This window comes from Hyperolius riggenbachi, chromosome 10 (assembly GCF_040937935.1).
Source record: "Hyperolius riggenbachi isolate aHypRig1 chromosome 10, aHypRig1.pri, whole genome shotgun sequence".
Classification (NCBI taxonomy): Eukaryota; Metazoa; Chordata; class Amphibia; order Anura; family Hyperoliidae; genus Hyperolius; species Hyperolius riggenbachi.
This window is the reverse complement of record NC_090655.1, coordinates 230352760-230372145: the sequence shown is the minus strand read 5'-3', so window position 1 is coordinate 230372145 and position 19386 is coordinate 230352760. Positions and strand designations below refer to the sequence as shown.

Genomic DNA, 19386 nt, shown 5'->3' with positions numbered 1-19386 from the left:
GGAGATACTGAACACCATATGAAAGACCCATCTCCATTCCTCAGTATAACATCATAGTACCAACAAATGAGGAGGAGATACTGTACACCATATGAAAGGCCCATCTCCATTCCTCTGTATAACATCATAGTAGCAACAAATGAGGAGGAGATACTGAACACCATATGAAAGACCCATCTCCATTCCTCAGTATAACATCATAGTACTAACAAATGAGGAGGAGATACTGTACACCATATGAAAGGCCCATCTCCATTCCTCAGTATAACATCATGTCCCCAACAAATGAGGAGGAGATACTGTACACCATATGAAAGCCCCATCTCCATTCCTCAGTATAACATCATAGCACCAACAAATGAGGAGGAGATACTGTACACCATATGAAAGGCCCATCTCCATTCCTCTGTATAACATCATAGTACCAACAAATGAGGAGGGGATACTGTACACCATATGAAAGGCCCATCTCCATTCCTCAGTATAACATCATAGCACCAACAAATGAGGAGGAGATACTGTACACCATATGAAATGTCCATCTCCATTCCTCAGTATAACATCATAGTACCAACACATGAGGAGGAGATACTGTACACCAGCTGTGCCCAACCTAAGGCCCGCGGGCCATTTGTGGCCCGCGAAGCCGACTTTTGTGGCCCTCGGAATGGTCCTGAGAAGGAGGATCGGGGATTGTGTCATACTACGTGATAGGTTTGCATAGTTTACTCGCATTCTCCGCACTAGCGCTGTGATAGTTAGAGACCCTCATCCATTGGTTGCTGCAGGAACCACCCTCCAATAGGAATCAGCCTTATTCCTATTGGAGGGAGGTTCCTGCAGCAACCAATGGGTGAGGGTCTCTAACTATCACAGCACTACTGCAGAGAATGTGAGGCAGAGAACCCGAGTACGCTGTGTAAACCTATGACGCAATCCCTGATCCTCCTCCTCAGCACGGATTCTTGCTTCGGCTCTCCTCACGTGCTCCGGCTCTCCCAGATGCTTTGCCACTGCTCTGGCCTCATCTCAGGGGACAGTATGACATCACACCATACCAGCCGGTCAAGCTGTAAAAAACTTGTTCCACACTGACCTTCTCCAGTGGCTAGGCCGCAGCAACTAACCGAGACCCAGTCTTTTGCTGAATAGTAGGCTTCAACTCCCCGCAGCTCACACAGCATTTGTGCTGGGAGGGGGGATCAGCCAGAAAGCCTCTGCACATACACCTAGGTACCCCAGAAAATGGGCATCAAATGATGAGTACAACAATTATTGGTTTGCCATTCTCTTTCCTTTTCCAACACCATGTTAACTGTTACTGGAAAAATGTTAAGTATTTATATTTTAATTTTATATGTATGTGTTTCGGCCCGCTAAATCTATCTTGATAGGAAGTACGGCCCTCGGGCAAAAAAAGGTTGGGCACCACTGCTGTACACCATATGAAAGGCCCATCTCCATTCCTCAATATAACATCATGGCACCAACAAATGAGGAGGAGATACTGTACACCATATGAGAGGTCCATCTCCATTCCTCAGTATAACATCATAGTGCCAACAAATGAGGAGGAGATACTGTACCCCATATGAAAGGCTCATATCCATTCCTCAGTATACCATCATAGTACCATCAAATAAGTAGGAAATACTGTACACCATATGAAATGTCCATCTCCATTCTTCAGTATAACATCATAGTACCAACAAATGAGGAGGAGATACTGTACACCATATGAAAGGCCCATCTCCATTCCTCAGTATAACATCATAGTACCAACAACTGAGGAGGAGATACTGTACACCATATGAAAGGCTCATATCCATTCCTCAGTATAACATCATGTTCCCAACAAATGAGGAGGAGATACTGTACACCATATGAAAGGCCCATCTCCATTCCTCAGTATAACATCATAGTACCAACAAATGAGGAGGAGATACTGTACACCATATGAAAGGCCCATCTCCATTCCTCAGTATAACATCATAGTACCAACACATGAGGAGGAGATACTGTACACCATATGAAAGGCCAATCTCCATTCCTCAGTATAACATCATAGCACCAACAAATGAGGAGGAGATACTGTACACTATATGAAAGGCCCATCTCCATTCCTCAGTATAACTTCATAGTACCAACAAATGAGGAGATACTGTACACCATATGAAAGGCCAATTTCCATTCCTCAGTATAACATCATAGCACCAACAAATGAGGAGGAGATACTGTACACCATATGAAAGGCCCATCTCCATTCCTCAGTATAACTTCATAGTACCAACAAATGAGGAGGACATACTGTACACCATATGAAAGGCCTATCTCCATTCCTCAGTATAACATCATAGCACCAACACATGAGGAGGAGGTGCTGTACACCATATGAAAGGCCCATCTCCATTCCTCAGTATAACATCATAGCACCAACACATGAGGAGGAGATACTGTACACCATATGAAAGGCCTATCTCCATTCCTCAGTATAACATCATAGCACTAGTGATGCTCAAATACCCCTTTTCAAAATTCGAGTTAGGTCGAATTCGAATAGTAAATTATTCGTGGTCAGTCGAATATTCGAGTCGAATAATTTTTACTATTCGATTCGACCTCGGACTTCGAGCTCACTATTCGAGTCGGTATTCGAGCTCACTATTCGAGCTGACTATTCGAATTGGCCTTAAATAGCTTCCAACACTTGTTTTGAGGGTGAATGATGCAAGAAACATCTTTTTTTCCAAGTAACAACAGCAAGTGATTATGTGGGGATGTTCCTTTAAAAAAAAATGTGGAAAGATAAGTTGTGTCCTTAATTTTGTTCAGTAGTGTTACTGTATATACTTGTTCTTCTTCTTCTTTATCTTTCTTCTTCTTCTTCTAGATCTTCTTCTTCTATATCTTTCTTCTTCTTCTTCTTCTTCTAGATCTTCTTCTTCTTCTTCTTCTTCTAGATCTTCTTCTTCTTCTTCTTCTTCTAGATCTTCTTCTTCTTCTTCTTCTTCTAGATCTTCTTCTTCTTCTTCTTCTTCTAGATCTTCTTCTTCTTCTAGATCTTCTTCTTCTTCTTCTTCTTCTAGATCTTCTTCTTCTAGATCTTCTTCTTCTTCTCCTCCTCCTCCTCCTCCTCCTCCTCCTCCTCCTCCTCCTCCTCCTCCTCCTCCTCCTCCTCCTCCTCCTCCTCCTCCTCCTCCTCCTCCTCCTCCTCCTCCTCCTCCTCCTCCTCCTCCTCCTCCTCCTCCTCCTCCTCCTCCTCCTCCTCCTCCTCCTCCTCCTCCTCCTCCTCCTCCTCCTCCTCCTCCTCCTCCTCCTCCTCCTCCTCCTCCTCCTCCTCCTCCTCCTCCTCCTCCTCCTCCTCCTCCTCCTCCTCCTCCTCCTCCTCCTCCTCCTCCTCCTCCTCCTCCTCCTCCTCCTCCTCCTCCTCCTCCTCCTCCTCCTCCTCCTCCTCCTCCTCCTCCTCCTCCTCCTCCTCCTCCTCCTCCTCCTCCTCCTCCTCCTCCTCCTCCTCCTCCTCCTCCTCCTCCTCCTCCTCCTCCTCCTCCTCCTCCTCCTCCTCCTCCTCCTCCTCCTCCTCCTCCTCCTCCTCCTCCTCCTCCTCCTCCTCCTCCTCCTCCTCCTCCTCCTCCTCCTCCTCCTCCTCCTCCTCCTCCTCCTCCTCCTCCTCCTCCTCCTCCTCCTCCTCCTCCTCCTCCTCCTCCTCCTCCTCCTCCTCCTCCTCCTCCTCCTCCTCCTCCTCCTCCTCCTCCTCCTCCTCCTCCTCCTCCTCCTCCTCCTCCTCCTCCTCCTCCTCCTCCTCCTCCTCCTCCTCCTCCTCCTCCTCCTCCTCCTCCTCCTCCTCCTCCTCCTCCTCCTCCTCCTCCTCCTCCTCCTCCTCCTCCTCCTCCTCCTCCTCCTCCTCCTCCTCCTCCTCCTCCTCCTCCTCCTCCTCCTCCTCCTCCTCCTCCTCCTCCTCCTCCTCCTCCTCCTCCTCCTCCTCCTCCTCCTCCTCCTCCTCCTCCTCCTCCTCCTCCTCCTCCTCCTCCTCCTCCTCCTCCTCCTCCTCCTCCTCCTCCTCCTCCTCCTCCTCCTCCTCCTCCTCCTCCTCCTCCTTCTTCTTCTTCTTCTTCTTCTTCTTCTTCTTCTTCTTCTCCTCCTTCTTCTTCTTCTCCTTCTCCTTCTTTTTCAATATCGTCTTCTTCTTCTTCACGTATTTCTCTTTTCAATTTTTTTTTTAAAGAAATGCAGCTATTTTTGAGCGTAACAAATAGCTGGTGGGCGCACGCATGTTGGAAGCGCCATTGTATGTGCTCCCTGGCAGTGGAAACACAAAGACAGCAGGAGGTAAATTCAGCAGCAGGAGGAGGAGGATGAGTGTGTGGCAGCAGGCAGTCAATGAGGCAGGCAGCTCGCCGTGACATAATAGCCCTGGTACCTAGCGGTGATACCAGGGCTGTAAATAAACACAACAGGAGGTCCCAGACAGCGGTCGTGCAGCCCACATTGTGTCCAATACACAACTGGGACAACACAGTTTTCAACCCGGGCACCTCAGAAAAATTAAACCTTTTTTTTTTTTTAATGGTTTGTTTGGTTTTGGTTTTGCAACCAATATAGCTATTGTTTGACGTAATAGCTGGTGGCAGAGTGGCAGCAGAAGAAGGTAATTCTGTGTACCCTGGCAGTGGGAAACACAGACAGACAGCAGCAGCAGGAGGAGGAATGGAGGAGTAGGCGAGCAGCTATTGTTTGACGTAATAGCTGGTGGCAGAGTGGCAGCAGAAGGTAAATCATCTGTGTACCCTGGCAGTGGGAAACACAGACAGACAGCAGCAGCAGCAGCAGCAGGAGGAGGTATGGAGGAGCAGTGTGAGTGTGGCAGCAGGTAGGCAGCGTGACATAATAGCCCTGGTACCTAGCGGTGATACCAGGGCTGTAAATAAACACAACAGGAGGTCCCAGACAGCGGTCGTGCAGCCCACATTGTGTCCAATACACAACTGGGACAACACAGTTTTCAACCCGGGCACCTCAGAAAAATTAAACCTTTTTTTTTTTTTAATGGTTTGTTTGGTTTTGGTTTTGCAACCAATATAGCTATTGTTTGACGTAATAGCTGGTGGCAGAGTGGAAGCAGAAGAAGGTAATTCTGTGTACCCTGGCAGTGGGAAACACAGACAGACAGCAGCAGCAGCAGCAGGAGGAGGTATGGAGGAGTAGTGTGAGTGTGGCAGCAGGTAGGCAGCGTGACATAATAGCCCTGGTACCTAGCGGTGATACCAGGGCTGTAAATAAACACAACAGGAGGTCCCAGACAGCGGTCGTGCAGCCCACATTGTGTCCAATACACAACTGGGACAACACAGTTTTCAACCCGGGCACCTCAGAAAAATTAAACCTTTTTTTTTTTTTTAATGGTTTGTTTGGTTTTGGTTTTGCAACCAATATAGCTATTGTTTGACGTAATAGCTGGTGGCAGAGTGGCAGCAGAAGAAGGTAATTCTGTGTACCCTGGCAGTGGGAAACACAGACAGACAGCAGCAGCAGGAGGAGGAATGGAGGAGTAGGCGAGCAGCTATTGTTTGACGTAATAGCTGGTGGCAGAGTGGCAGCAGAAGGTAAATCATCTGTGTACCCTGGCAGTGGGAAACACAGACAGACAGCAGCAGCAGCAGGAGGAGGTATGGAGGAGCAGTGTGAGTGTGGCAGCAGGTAGGCAGCGTGACATAATAGCCCTGGTACCTAGCGGTGATACCAGGGCTGTAAATAAACACAACAGGAGGTCCCAGACAGCGGTCGTGCAGCCCACATTGTGTCCAATACACAACTGGGACAACACAGTTTTCAACCCGGGCACCTCAGAAAAATTAAACCTTTTTTTTTTTTATGGTTTTTTGGTTTTACAACCAATATAGCTATTGTTTGACGTAATAGCTGGTGGCAGAGTGGCAGCAGAAGAAGGTAATTCTGTGTACCCTGGCAGTGGGAAACACAGACAGACAGCAGAAGGGCAGTACACAGCAGCCCACTGTAGGTGTAAAATGTGTGGCTGCAGGCGACGTAATAGTCAAAGTGAACCAGGCTGGCTTAGTGAGCAGGAGCCAGGAGGTGGTAAAGGGTGGTAAGGCACATTAACGATGGTTCCGGCAGCCAGTTCATGTCCCCCTCTCGCCGACAACAGGGGCCAGGAACTCGCCTTCCACCCACGCCTGGTTCATCTTGAGAAACGTCAGTCTGTCCACAGACTTGTGAGACAGACGTGAGCGTTTCTCGGTGACCACGCCACCAGCTGCACTGAAGCAGCGCTCGGACAGCACGCTGGAAGGGGGGCAGGACAGCACTTCCAGGGCGTACTGCGCCAGCTCGCTCCAGATCTCCATGCGCTTGACCCAATACTCCATGGGATCAACAGGGGCATCGCTGTCAAGCCCGCTGTACGACCCCATGTAGTCAGCCACCATGCGGGTCAGGCGCTGGCTGTGACCGGAGGAGGATGCTGCTGCATGCATCTCCTCTCTAGTCACTGCTGCCGGAGCCTCTACAGTCCTGTAGAGCTCGTGGCTGAGAGACAGCAGGTCTGTGGGGTGCTTGCTGCTGCTGGATGCAGGCACCTGCTGCTGCCTCTGTGCTGGCTGCTGGACAGTGGGGGTGGAAGGCTGGGGGAAGGCTTCCTCCAAGCGCTCAACAAGGGCCTGCTGCAAGCTCCTTATTTGTTGCGCTGGGTCTCCTCCTGCAGGCGGCAGGAACTGGCTCAACTTCCCCTTGAGGCGTGGGTCCAACATCATGCTGATCCAGATGTCCTCCCTCTGCTTCATCTGGATCACCCTGGGGTCCCTGCGCAGGCACGTCAGCATGTGCGCTGCCATTGGGAAGAGGCGGGCCACGTCTGCTGGCACATCGACGTCAGTGCTGTCCTCATCCTCCTCCTCTGCCGCCTCATCCTCTCTCCACCCCCGCACCAACTCAGCTGCGCTGTGCTGATCCCCCTCATCAGCAGCCAGGTCAGGGACCTCCACCAAGTCCTCCTCCTCCTCCCCCTCAGAGGTGGACTGCGCAGCTGGTTGCCGCTCCTGCTGGTCCAAGGCTGCCGCTCCCTGTTCCAGCAAAGCATCGAGGGCCCTGTTCAGCAGAGAAACCAGGGGCACCCACTCGCAGACCATAGCATGGTCCCTGCTCACCATGTTTGTGGCCTGCAGGAAGGGAGCCAGCACAAAGCACACCTGCTGCATGTGCCTCCAGTCATCATCGGGGACGATGGACGGGATGTTGCTGGTCTTGTCCCTTCTCTGAGCGGCGGAAACAGTGGCCAGGGCAAGGTACTGTTTGACAGCGCGCTTCTGTTCAACTAGACGCTCCAACATCGCCAGGGTGGAGTTCCAGCGAGTCGGAACGTCAAGGATCAGCCGATGGCGTGGCAGATCCAGCTCCTTTTGCACGTCTTCCAGGCTCGCACAGGCTGCAGCCGAGCGCCGGAAGTGACGCACAACATTCCTTGCCGTTTCCAGCAGTTCGCCCATCCCCTGGTAGGTGCGCAGGAACTTCTGCACCACCAGGTTCAGCACGTGGGCAAGACAGGGGATGTGGGTCAGGTTTCTCCTGTCTATTGCGGCAACCAGATTGGCCCCATTGTCGGCCACCACCTCTCCGACTCTGAGGCCTCTGGGGGTCAGCCAAATCCTCTCCTGCTCCTGGAGTTTGGCCAACACATGGGTTGCCGTCAGCTTGGTCTTCCCAAGGCTGACCAAGTGCAGCAGCGCTTGGCAGTGGCGGGCCTTCACGCTGCTGCTGAGGCGGGGGGTTTGGCCAGGTGTGCCGGAGGATGGCAGAGGATCGGAGGAACCTGCTGCAGTTCCCCTGACCCTGCGGGGTGGCACCACCCACTGTGTTGCTGCTGCTGCTGTGCCCGCTGCTGCTCTCCCATCCTCACCCCCTTCCACCAAGCTGACCCAGTGGACAGTGAAGGACAGGTAGCGGCCTGTCCCGAAGCGGCTGCTCCAGGAGTCCATGGTGACGTGGACCCTTTCACCAACCGCGTGCTCCAGCCCTCGCTCCACATTGGCCATCACAAAGCGGTGCAGTGCAGGAATGGCCTTGCGGGCAAAGAAGTGTCTGCTGGGGAGCTGCCAGTCTGGGGCTGCGCAAGCAAGCAGCGCACGAATGTCGCTCCCCTCCTGCACGAGCGTGTACGGCAGGAGTTGGGAGCACATGTCCCGTGCCAGCAAGCCGTTCAGCTGCCGCACGCGACGGCTGCTGGGAGGCAGAGCCCTAACCACCCCCTGGAAGGACTCGCTCAAAAGGCTCTGGCGTGGCCTTTTGCTGACACGGGAATCAGCAGACACAGCAGAGGAGGCCACTGAGGACTGGCTGCCAGAACAGGCCTCAGTGTTGGCGGCAGGAGTTGCAGAGGGGGGAGGAGCAGTGCGTTTCCGCACTCCTGCTGGTGCTGCTGGAGGAGCAGGAGGGCGGGTGGCTGCTGTTGCTGCTGCTGCTGCTGAAGGCTGTGCAGTGATGGGTGTGGTGCCACTGCCAGCACCAGATGCCTTCAGCCTCTGGAACTCCTCATGCTGGTGGAAATGTTTAGCCGCAAGGTGGTTGATGAGCGAGCTGGTGCAGAACTTTAAGGGGTCTACTCTGCACCTCTGCTCAACTTCCGCTGACAGTGGTTGCAAGTGGCGTACTTGCTGTACACAGTGGGCATGGTGAAATATCGCCAGATTGGTGACTTAAACATCCCCCTACGGCATGGAAGCGCTGCTGCCTGTCTCCCTGTGGTGGTTGGGGGGGGGGGGCTTGGGTGCGGCTGGTGGTGGTACTGGCAGATGCTGCTGCTGCTGCTGCTGAGCCTGAGACACCAGCAGGCTGTGGGACCTGCCTACTGCTGCTGCCAATGCTTGCAATGATGCGCCTCCTTGCAAGGCCCACAAGAGCATCCTCCTCCTCCTCCTCAGAGCTGCTGAGGACGACATCCCCTGGAGGTGGTGGCACCCAGTCTCTGTCTGTCACCGGGTCATCATCATCCTCCCCCTCCTGAAACATGTCCTGCTGGGATGAGGACCCCCCAAACTCCTCTCCTGATGCATGGATGGGCTGCTTGACTGTCGCCACAGTCTTGCTGTCCAATCCCTCATCCCCCAAAGTGCCCATCAGCATCTCCTCCTCAAAATCGCCAACAACAGCAGACAATTGACTCATGATGCCTGGGGTCAAAAGACTGCTGAATGACAGGTCGCCAACTGACGGTGAACTGGCCTCCTCCCCAGGCCCTGCTGGGCGGCTGCTGCGAACAGGGGTGGTGGTGGTGGTGGTGGTGGTGGTGAGGGTGGAGGCCTCGGATGTAGAGCTGATGGCGGGCTGCTCATCCTCCGTCATGAGTTGCACCACAGTGTCTGCATCCTTTTCCTCAATGGGACGTTTCCGACCCGGCTGGAGGAAAATGGGAGCAGGTGCTACACGCTGCTGCTGCTGTGTCTCTGCAGCGTGAGTTGCAGATGCTCCTGCTGGGCGGCGCCCAAGGCGTCCACGGCCAGTGGCTATGGGAGGAATGTTAGCCACTGACGCTGCTGCTGCTGCGGAACTGTGCATGGTGGCGCGCCCGCGGCCGCGGCTTGCCACAATGCTGCTCCCTCTCCTCCTGATTCCCTTGCTGCCCTTGCCCTTGCCCAAACCGCGCTGGCTGCCACTTCCAGACATCTTCAATGTTTTGGGCGTATAGACAAAAGTTTTTTAAAAGGGCGGGTGAAAAGTGGGGTACTTTAATGGAGTGGGTTGGTTGGTGAGGTGACTGAGTGAGTGTCCCCTAGTACAGTAAGTAAGTAGTAACAGTCAGGAAGTACAACTAGCAGTTACAATAATCAGTAGTAATCACAAGTAAATTTAGTGTGTGTACACTCAGACAGTGAGTGCACGCACGCAGGAGCTAGTAGCCTATGAACACAGTGACTGAGTGTCCTAGACTCCTAGTACAGTAAGAGTAAGTAGTAACAGTAAGTAGAACTAACTAATTACAATAATCAATCAGCGATCAGAAGGAAATAGAGTGTGGGTGGTGTGTGTACACTCAGACAGTGAGTGCACGCACGCAGGAGCTAGTAGCCTATGGACAGTGACTGAGTGTCCTAGACTCCTAGTACAGTAAGAGTAAGTAGTAACAGTAAGTACAACTAACTAATTACGATAATCAATCAGCGATCAGAAGGAAATGGAGTGTGGGTGTGTGTACACTCAGACAGTGAGTGCACGCACGCAGGAGCTAGTAGCCTATGAACACAGTGACTGAGTGTCCTAGACTCCTAGTACAGTAAGAGTAAGTAGTAACAGTAAGTAGAACTAACTAATTACAATAATCAATCAGCGATCAGAAGGAAATGGAGTGTGGGTGTGTGTACACTCAGACAGTGAGTGCACGCACGCAGGAGCTAGTAGCCTATGAACACAGTGACTGAGTGTCCTAGACTCCTAGTACAGTAAGAGTAAGTAGTAACAGTAAGTAGAACTAACTAATTACAATAATCAATCAGCGATCAGAAGGAAATAGAGTGTGGGTGGTGTGTGTACACTCAGACAGTGAGTGCACGCACGCAGGAGCTAGTAGCCTATGGACAGTGACTGAGTGTCCTAGACTCCTAGTACAGTAAGAGTAAGTAGTAACAGTAAGTAGAACTAACTAATTACAATAATCAATCAGCGATCAGAAGGAAATGGAGTGTGGGTGTGTGTACACTCAGACAGTGAGTGCACGCACGCAGGAGCTAGTAGCCTATGGACAGTGACTGAGTGTCCTAGACTCCTAGTACAGTAAGAGTAAGTAGTAACAGTAAGTACAACTAACTAATTACGATAATCAATCAGCGATCAGAAGGAAATGGAGTGTGGGTTTGTGTACACTCAGACAGTGAGTGCACGCACGCAGGAGCTAGTAGCCTATGAACACAGTGACTGAGTGTCCTAGACTCCTAGTACAGTAAGAGTAAGTAGTAACAGTAAGTAGAACTAACTAATTACAATAATCAATCAGCGATCAGAAGGAAATGGAGTGTGGGTGTGTGTACACTCAGACAGTGAGTGCACGCACGCAGGAGCTAGTAGCCTATGAACACAGTGACTGAGTGTCCTAGACTCCTAGTACAGTAAGAGTAAGTAGTAACAGTAAGTAGAACTAACTAATTACAATAATCAATCAGCGATCAGAAGGAAATAGAGTGTGGGTGGTGTGTGTACACTCAGACAGTGAGTGCACGCACGCAGGAGCTAGTAGCCTATGAACACAGTGACTGAGTGTCCTAGACTCCTAGTACAGTAAGAGTAAGTAGTAACAGTAAGTAGAACTAACTAATTACAATAATCAATCAGCGATCAGAAGGAAATAGAGTGTGGGTGGTGTGTGTACACTCAGACAGTGAGTGCACGCACGCAGGAGCTAGTAGCCTATGAACAGTGACTGAGTGTCCTAGACTCCTAGTACAGCAAGAGTAATTAGTAACAGTAAGTAGAACTAACTAATTACAATAATCAATCAGCGATCAGAAGGAAATAGAGTGTGTGTTGTGTGTGTACACTCAGACAGTGAGTGCACGCACGCAGGAGCTAGTAGCCTATGAACACAGTGACTGAGTGTCCTAGACTCCTAGTACAGTAAGAGTAAGTAGTAACAGTAAGTAAGTAGAACTAACTAATTACGATAATCAATCAGCGATCAGAAGGAAATAGAGTGTGTGTTGTGTGTGTACACTCAGACAGTGAGTGCACGCACGCAGGAGCTAGTAGCCTATGGACAGTGACTGAGTGTCCTAGACTCCTAGTACAGTAAGAGTAAGTAGTAACAGTAAGTAGAACTAACTAATTACGATAATCAATCAGCGATCAGAAGGAAATAGAGTGTGTGTTGTGTGTGTACACTCAGACAGTGAGTGCAGTGCGCACACGCAGGAGCTAGTAGCCTATATGAACAGTGACAGTGAGTGTCCCTACGGGTACAGTAAGAGTAAGTAGTAAGTAAGTACAACTAACAATAATCTATCAGTAATCAGAAGGAAATAGAGTGTGTGTACACACAGACAGTGAGTGAGTGCACACACGCAGGAGCTAGCTAGTAGCCTATAAACAGTGACAGTCAGTGAGTGTCCTACTCCTAGTACAGTATAACTACAATACTATTAGTAAAGGACAGCAGAAATACTGGTATAGATGAGAGAAATAAACAGAGGACAGCTGCCCACAGAGGCAAGGCCCCCCTGAGGCCTAAACCTGTAAGCTTGCAGCAGCTGCCTGTCTCTAATGTAACACACAAGCTACTAACTAAAATACAATGTCTATCTAACTAACAACAATATAGGTGTATATGGCAGGTGTAGGTGAGCAAAAACGCTAGGTAAATGACCACAATAGAGCTCTTGCTAAGCCAAAGCACAAAGGAGCAACTCTCTCTCTGTACAAGTCTCAGGCAAGCACGGAGAAACGTAACATGGCGGCCGCTATTTATAGGGTAGGGGCTGGCCAGGGTCCCCCTCTGTGATTGGCTGCCGTCAGAGGGCCTGGGAGCCCTCTGATTGGCTCTAAGGACATCAATCTGGGCTATGACGCTATTCGAGCTCGGTACCGAGCTCGAATAGCGCCGGGTTGCTCGAATAGCTTGAATAGTGAATGGGCTATTCGAGTGTACTCGGATAGCCCATTCGAATAGCTCCAGCTATTCGGAGCTCGAATACTGAGCTCGAATAGCTGAAAAAGAGCTCGAATATTCGAGCTACTCGAATATTCGAGCTCTGCTGAGCACCACTGCATAGCACCAACAAATGAGGAGGAGATACTGTACACCATATGAGAGGCCCATCTCCATTCCTCAGTATAACATCATAGCACCAACAAATGAGGAGGAGATACTGTACTCCATGTGACGAACAGCCCCGCAATCTCGTCTAACTTACTCCAGTACCATCAGGGATTAATCGCCTCTGATGGCTTGTAAGACTGTGAGCAAGTTGACGTTAAAATAGCGGTTGCTGGGTCGTCAGGTAATAATGCGACAACGCGCGCCAATCTTGTCTAATCTGACACCGTTACCATTCGGGGAATAGACACATCCGATGGTTTGTAATATGGTGAACAGAGTGACGCCAAAGATTGGTCGCACCGCTGCCGGCAATGTGACGTATGCGCAGTCACCCACCTATTCCTGTTCCCTTTGCTGCAGTTTACCATTAAGCCTCAGACCCTGAGGCTATCCTGAAGGCAGTCAGAACTGCAGGCAAAGTAACCTTTTGGATTGGTTGGTGAGTCCACACACAGTCTAATTTCGATGGTATATACAATCAATACAATCTGTGCTCTCATATAGAGGCCAGGTCGCTGCCACCAATCCGCAATAAAAGCGTGCGAATGCGCTAATTCTAACTCTAGCTAAATCCTGTAGGAAAAAGGGTTAATTAGACAACCTTTCTAGAGATAGCAACACTAACAATATTTAATATCAAAACAGTTATGGTAACATGTCTCTCTGAAGATGTGAATTCTTTTGACGGAGATTTGTTTCAGAACAGCACTTAGACGAACGATTTTTAAATAGTTTATTTAAAGAAATAATGCAGAACAAAATATAGCAATAGAAACAAATGGATACAGAAATAATAAGAGTTCAATATGAAAATAATAGCTGATTACAGTCTGAGCAGTTTGTCAAGTTACCATGTCCTTTGCGGTAAGCCCCACAGAGATATATAGTCCAATTCTGGAAAGTTCTGTGGAATAGGTATTAATCCTTTTATCATCCAGCCCAAATCCGTGATGGTACAGGATGGCTGAGGTCTCTCCCTCCAGGCTGAGTGTCAGTCGGTTTTAACTCTTTCTCTGCCAGAGGGTGTGGCTGGTAACAAGAAAGGTTTCCACCCCTGACAATCTGACCTCAAGCTGCTGAAGTCCGCCCCTATTGTCTGAGGGACAGAATTGGCAGTTTCTCCAAGTATGCCTAACTCAGCGGATATCTGACATATCATATAAAACCCAACATTTTACATTCCGTCAGCATGCGCTGAACCAATCGATATCAAACTCGCTTGGAGTGCCACCTTCCTTGCCTATGTAATCAATACCTCAGGCTGTGAGATGACTAGGAGATCGATTAACGTCTCAGAAGGTGGGCTGCGCTGGTCGCCTGGCGCACTGTGAGTTGTGGACCGATGGGCCCAAACGGTTACGCAATATCCATTGAATTATGGACTAATATGAAGTGAAATATCAAAAGCTCATTAAGCCAGGGACATGTCTCTGGGTATTCTCCGGACAGGCAGGAATGTCACCTGCCTGTCACCATATGTACACCATATGAATGTCACCTGCCTGTCATGCCTGTACACCATATGAAAGGCCCACCTCCATTCCTCAGTATAACATCATAGTACCAACAAATGAGGAGGAGATATTGTACACCATATGAAAGGCCCATCTCCATTCCTCAGTATAACATCATAGCACCAACAAATGAGGAGGACATACTGTACACCATATTAAAGGCCCATCTCCTTTTCCCAGTATAACATCATAGTACCAACAAATGAGGGGGAGATGCTGTACACCATATGAAAGGCCCATCTCCTTTCCCCAGTATAACATCATAGTACCAACAAATGAGGAGGGTATACTGTACACCATATGAAAGACCCATCTCCATTCCTCAGTATAACATCATAGTACCAACAAATGAGGAGGAGATACTGTACACCATATGAAAGACCCATCTCCATTCCTCAGTATAACATCATAGTACCAACAAATGAGGAGGAGATACTGTACACCATATGAAAGGTCCATCTCCATTCCTCAGTATAACATCATAGCACCAACAGATGATTAGGAGATACTGTACACCATATGAAAGGCCCATCTCCATTCCTCAGTATAACATCATAGTGCCAACAAATGAGGAGGAGATGCTGTACACCATATGAAAGGCCCATCTCCATTCCTCAGTATAACATCACAGTACCAACAAATGAGGAGGAGATGCTGTACACCATATGAAAGGCCCATCTCCATTCCTCAGTATCACATCATGTTCCCAAATAACGAGGAGGAGATACTGTATGCAGGGTTGCTCGAATGTACCCAAATTCGATTTGAATACATTCAAATTCGGGTCCGGGTCAAATTCAGATTCGGCCGGTTTGAATGGACTCGAATTAGATTCGGGTGGATTCGAATTCGGGTCAGGGGAAAATCCGACCGTGATCACGAATTCGTGATTCAAAACCCGCCTACTTTAAGGGTTAATTGCAAAGCCCCCTTAAATGACAGAATCACCAAATGTGCAGGTTATGTTAAGAAGAAAAGTGGAAGCAAGGGGAAACATTTTTTTTTCAAAAAGACCTTATACTTTTTGAGAAAATCGATTTTAAAAGTTCAAAGAAAAAAACGATACATTTAAATGCCGGTCAATGACAGATTGTGGGAAATATTTCCCAGCAGTTAATAGCAAAGGGCCCTTACATCCTAGCAACACCAAATTTGCAGGATATGTTAGTGGGAAACAATATTTTAAAAAAAATTAAACATTTTATTTTTTGGGGAATGTCCTGATTGTGGGAAATCTGAAAAAAAAAAATGACGTGGGGTCCCCCCTCCTGAGCCTCTGTAACCCCTTGTCCCCCATGCAGGCTGGGATAGCCAGAATGCGGAGCCCCGGCCGACTGGGGCTTCGCATCCTGAGCTATACTAGCCCGCATTGTCCATGGTATGGGGTGCTCTGGGGGGAGGGGCAGCCAAGCATTCCCCTCCCCGCTCACTCCCCGGAGCCCTTGTCCAATCCATGGAAAAGGGGCTCTTCCCCACCTCTGGTGCCCCAGGAGGAGGTGGGGGCGACGCCTCCCTGGGGGGGTTCATGGTGGCATCTGGGAGTCCCCATTAAGAAGGGGACTCCAGATGCCCACCCCCCTCCCAGGAGAAATGAGTATAGAGGTACAAAGTACCCCTTACCCATTTCCACAAAGGGTTAAATGAAATAAAAACACAGCAACAAAAAAAGTCCTTTAATAGTCTTAATTAACCATAAATACTTACCTGTACCTTTAAAAAAATGTTCCCACGCCCATATCCTCGGTAATGATCCAACGTATACAGTATCCTCCAATCTTGCAATCTTCAATTAAGTTGAATGAAGATCTCCCACGGCAATTAGCTATACTATACCTTAGAATGCGTCCTGCCGACGCATAGCGCCGTCTCCCGCTGTCCTCCCCACCTCCTCACCTGTCACCCTCACCTAGCCTGGCACCTGGTGCACCATGGGAACCGGCAGCTATATGTCATGCACAGCCCGCATTCTAAGGTATAGTAACCGGCTCAATAATGAGCCGGTTCTTTTTGTATTGAATCGAATGAATCAGCTCTGAGCCGATTCATTCGATTCAATTCAAAAAGAACCAGCTCATTAATGAGCCAGTTACTATACCTTAGAATGCGTCCTGTGCAGGCCGTATAGTGCCGTCTCCCGCTGTCTCTCCCCACCTGGCTGCACCTGTCACCCTCACCTAGCCTGGCACCCGGTGCACCAGATGCCAGGCTAGGTGAGGGTGACAGATGAGGAGGCGGGAAACATCATCCATGTTCCCCTCTACTCCGTTACGCGAACATTTGGTCTAACGACCTACAGTGTGACATTAATTTAAAACAACTTATCTCAGCAAATAAAACGATTTATAAAATCTCAAAAAGTAGTAATCACTGGAAAACATCTCGTAAAATTCTATTCAGATGGTATATAACCCCTAGACGCATGGCCTTTTTTTCTACAGAAAAGTCCCCTCTATGGTGGAAATGTAAAAAAGAAATTGGTACTTACCGTATGTACATATGGTATGGAGTTGTCCTATCATTTCACGCCTCTGGTCTAGTATTGAATCATGGATAAGAAAAACCATGATTAACAACTTCTGTATTCCGCTCCAACTTGCCTTACTCCTTGTTGGTGTAGAATCACTCCCTCTTAAATATAAACCTGCGGTTTGTCATATATTTTTTGCTGCTCACCATTTAATTTTCTCAAACTGGAAATCTCAGGACGATAGACCCATATCCCAAGTTATATCGATTGCATACAGTAATATCTCTATGGAAAACAGAATTAGAGCTAGGATGGGCCTAACTCAGTGTAACTTTTTCTTTCCAGAACCACAGATTTTCACTTAAATATCTTTCTTACAACACAAAGTATTGGATCCATTATTATTATTATTATTATTTTTTATTTATATAGCGCCAACATATTCCGCAGCGCTTTACAAAGCACAATAAGACGACAAGGGGAACATAGATACAACTAACAGATATACAGCAGAGTTCCAAGCAGCACAAATATTGTTACAAAGACAGTAAACATTAGGAGGATGACCCTGCCCTTGCGAGCTTACAATCTAATGGGTAGTGGGGGACACACTAGGTAAGGGGGTGGAGGATGGATGAGGCAGTGATTCTTTGCCTCTGATTACATTGTGACAAATAAGTAAATAAAGGGCTATAGAATGTTATAAGCTTGTCTGAAAAGGTGTGTTTTAAGAGTGCGTTTGAAGGTGTCCAGGTTTGGAGCATGACGTACAGGCTGTGGAAGAGAGTTCCAGATAAGGGCTGATGCTCGTGTAAAGTCCTGGATGCGAGCATGAGAGGAGGTGATCAGCTTAGAGGCCAGGAGAATTTCTTGGGAGGAGCGAAGGTTGCGGGAGGGACAATATCTTGAGATTAGTGAGGAGATGTATGGAGGAGACAACTCGTGGAGGGCTTTGTATGTTAGAGTCAGGAGTTTGAACTGGATCCTCTGGGTAATGGGTAACCAGTGGAGAGAACGGCACAGTGGGGCTGCATCGGAAGAGCGTGTGGAAAGGTGAATGAGGCGGGCCGCTGCATTTAGAAGGGATTGGAGAGGAGCTAGCCTGTTTTTTGGTAGGCCACAGAGCAGGGTGTTGCAGTAGTCTAGGCGGGAGATGATTAAGGCATGAACAAGCATTTTGGTGGCCTCTTGTGTGAGGAAGGGACGGATACGGAATATATTTTTGAGCTGGAAATAGCAGGTGGTGGTTAATGAGGCAATGTGAGGTTTAAAGGAGAGGTCTGAGTCAAGTATAACCCCCAAGCAGCGGGCCTTAGTGGTTGAGGTTATTGGGGTGTTGTCTACCGTTATGGTTGCAATTGGTGGGGGTGTAGATAGCAATGGTGGAAAAATCACAATTTCCGTTTTAGTCATGTTGAGTTTGAGGAAGCGGGAGGACATGAATGCAGAAATGGCACGTAGACAGTCGGGGACTCTGGATAGTAGTGAGGACAGGTCAGGAGCTGAGAGATAGATTTGGGTGTCATCCGCATAGAGGTGATACTGGAAGCCAAAAGAGTTAATTAGTTGTCCCAGGCCACGGGTGTAGATTGAGAAAAGAAGTGGCCCAAGAACAGAGCCTTGAGGTACACCAACAGACAGTGGGTGTGGAGAGGACTTGGTGTTAGAGAAGGAGACAGTGTAAGAGCGTCCAGAGAGATAAGAGGAGATCCAGGAATGTGCTTGTCCCTTGATTCCTAAAGATGACAGTGTCTGCAGAAGCAGAGCATGATCAACCGTGTCAAAGGCAGAGGAAAGGTCAAGGAGTATTAGAATGGAGAACTGGCCTTTGGATTTAGCTACCAGTAGGTCATTAGCAACTTTCGTGAGGGCAGTTTCAGTGGAATGGTGTGTGCGGAATCCAGATTGAAAGGGGTCAAGTAAGGAGTTGGTAGAGAGAAAGGCAGACAATTCTGAATGGATGTGACGTTCCAGCAGTTTAGAAGCAAAGGGGAGGAGCGAGACAGGATGGTAGTTGGATGGAGAAGTTGGATCAAGAGAGGGTTTTTTTATTAGTGGTGTGATGATAGCTTGTTTGAATAAGGAAGGAAAAGTGCCAGTGGAGATAGAAAGGTTGAATAGAGTTGTTAGAGCGGGATTAAAGGAGGAGGAAAGCTGGGGGATTAGATGAGAGGGAATGGGGTCCAGGGCACAGGTAGTGAGATGCGCTTTGGAGATTAGTGAGGAAAGACACTGTTCAGTTAGTGTGGTGAAAGATGTTAGAGTGGGAGACTGGTCTTGTGGAGCGGTGGGAAGGCAGTTAGTGGTGGGTGAGGGTGCAGGCGGACAGAAGGAATTTATAGGTGACGGCTGTGCTGGTAAAAATGGTTGCGCGTTGAAGCTATTACGTATTGCATCAATCTTGCTTGTAAAGTATGATGCAAAGTTGTCGGCTGACAGACATGTGGTAGGGGGAGGAGGTGGGGGACGAAGTAGGGAGTTAAAGGTGTTGAACAATTGTTTTGGGTTGTGGGACTGTGAGGAAATGAGCGAGGAGAAATAAGACTGCTTAGCAGAAGTGAGGGCATCCCTGAGCTCCTGCATAGTTTGTTTAT

At 48.8% G+C, this 19386-nt stretch overlaps 1 protein-coding gene across 1 annotated transcript; it reads right to left on the bottom strand.

Annotated features, from left to right (window-relative positions):
* Positions 1-3109: 3109 nt before the first annotated feature.
* Positions 3110-4078, bottom strand: LOC137535664 (uncharacterized; the record flags this gene model as incomplete). Its single annotated transcript, XM_068257527.1, has 1 exon — positions 3110-4078. A coding segment is annotated over one exon (969 nt), but the record flags the coding sequence as incomplete, so codon positions are not given.
* Positions 4079-19386: the final 15308 nt, after the last annotated feature.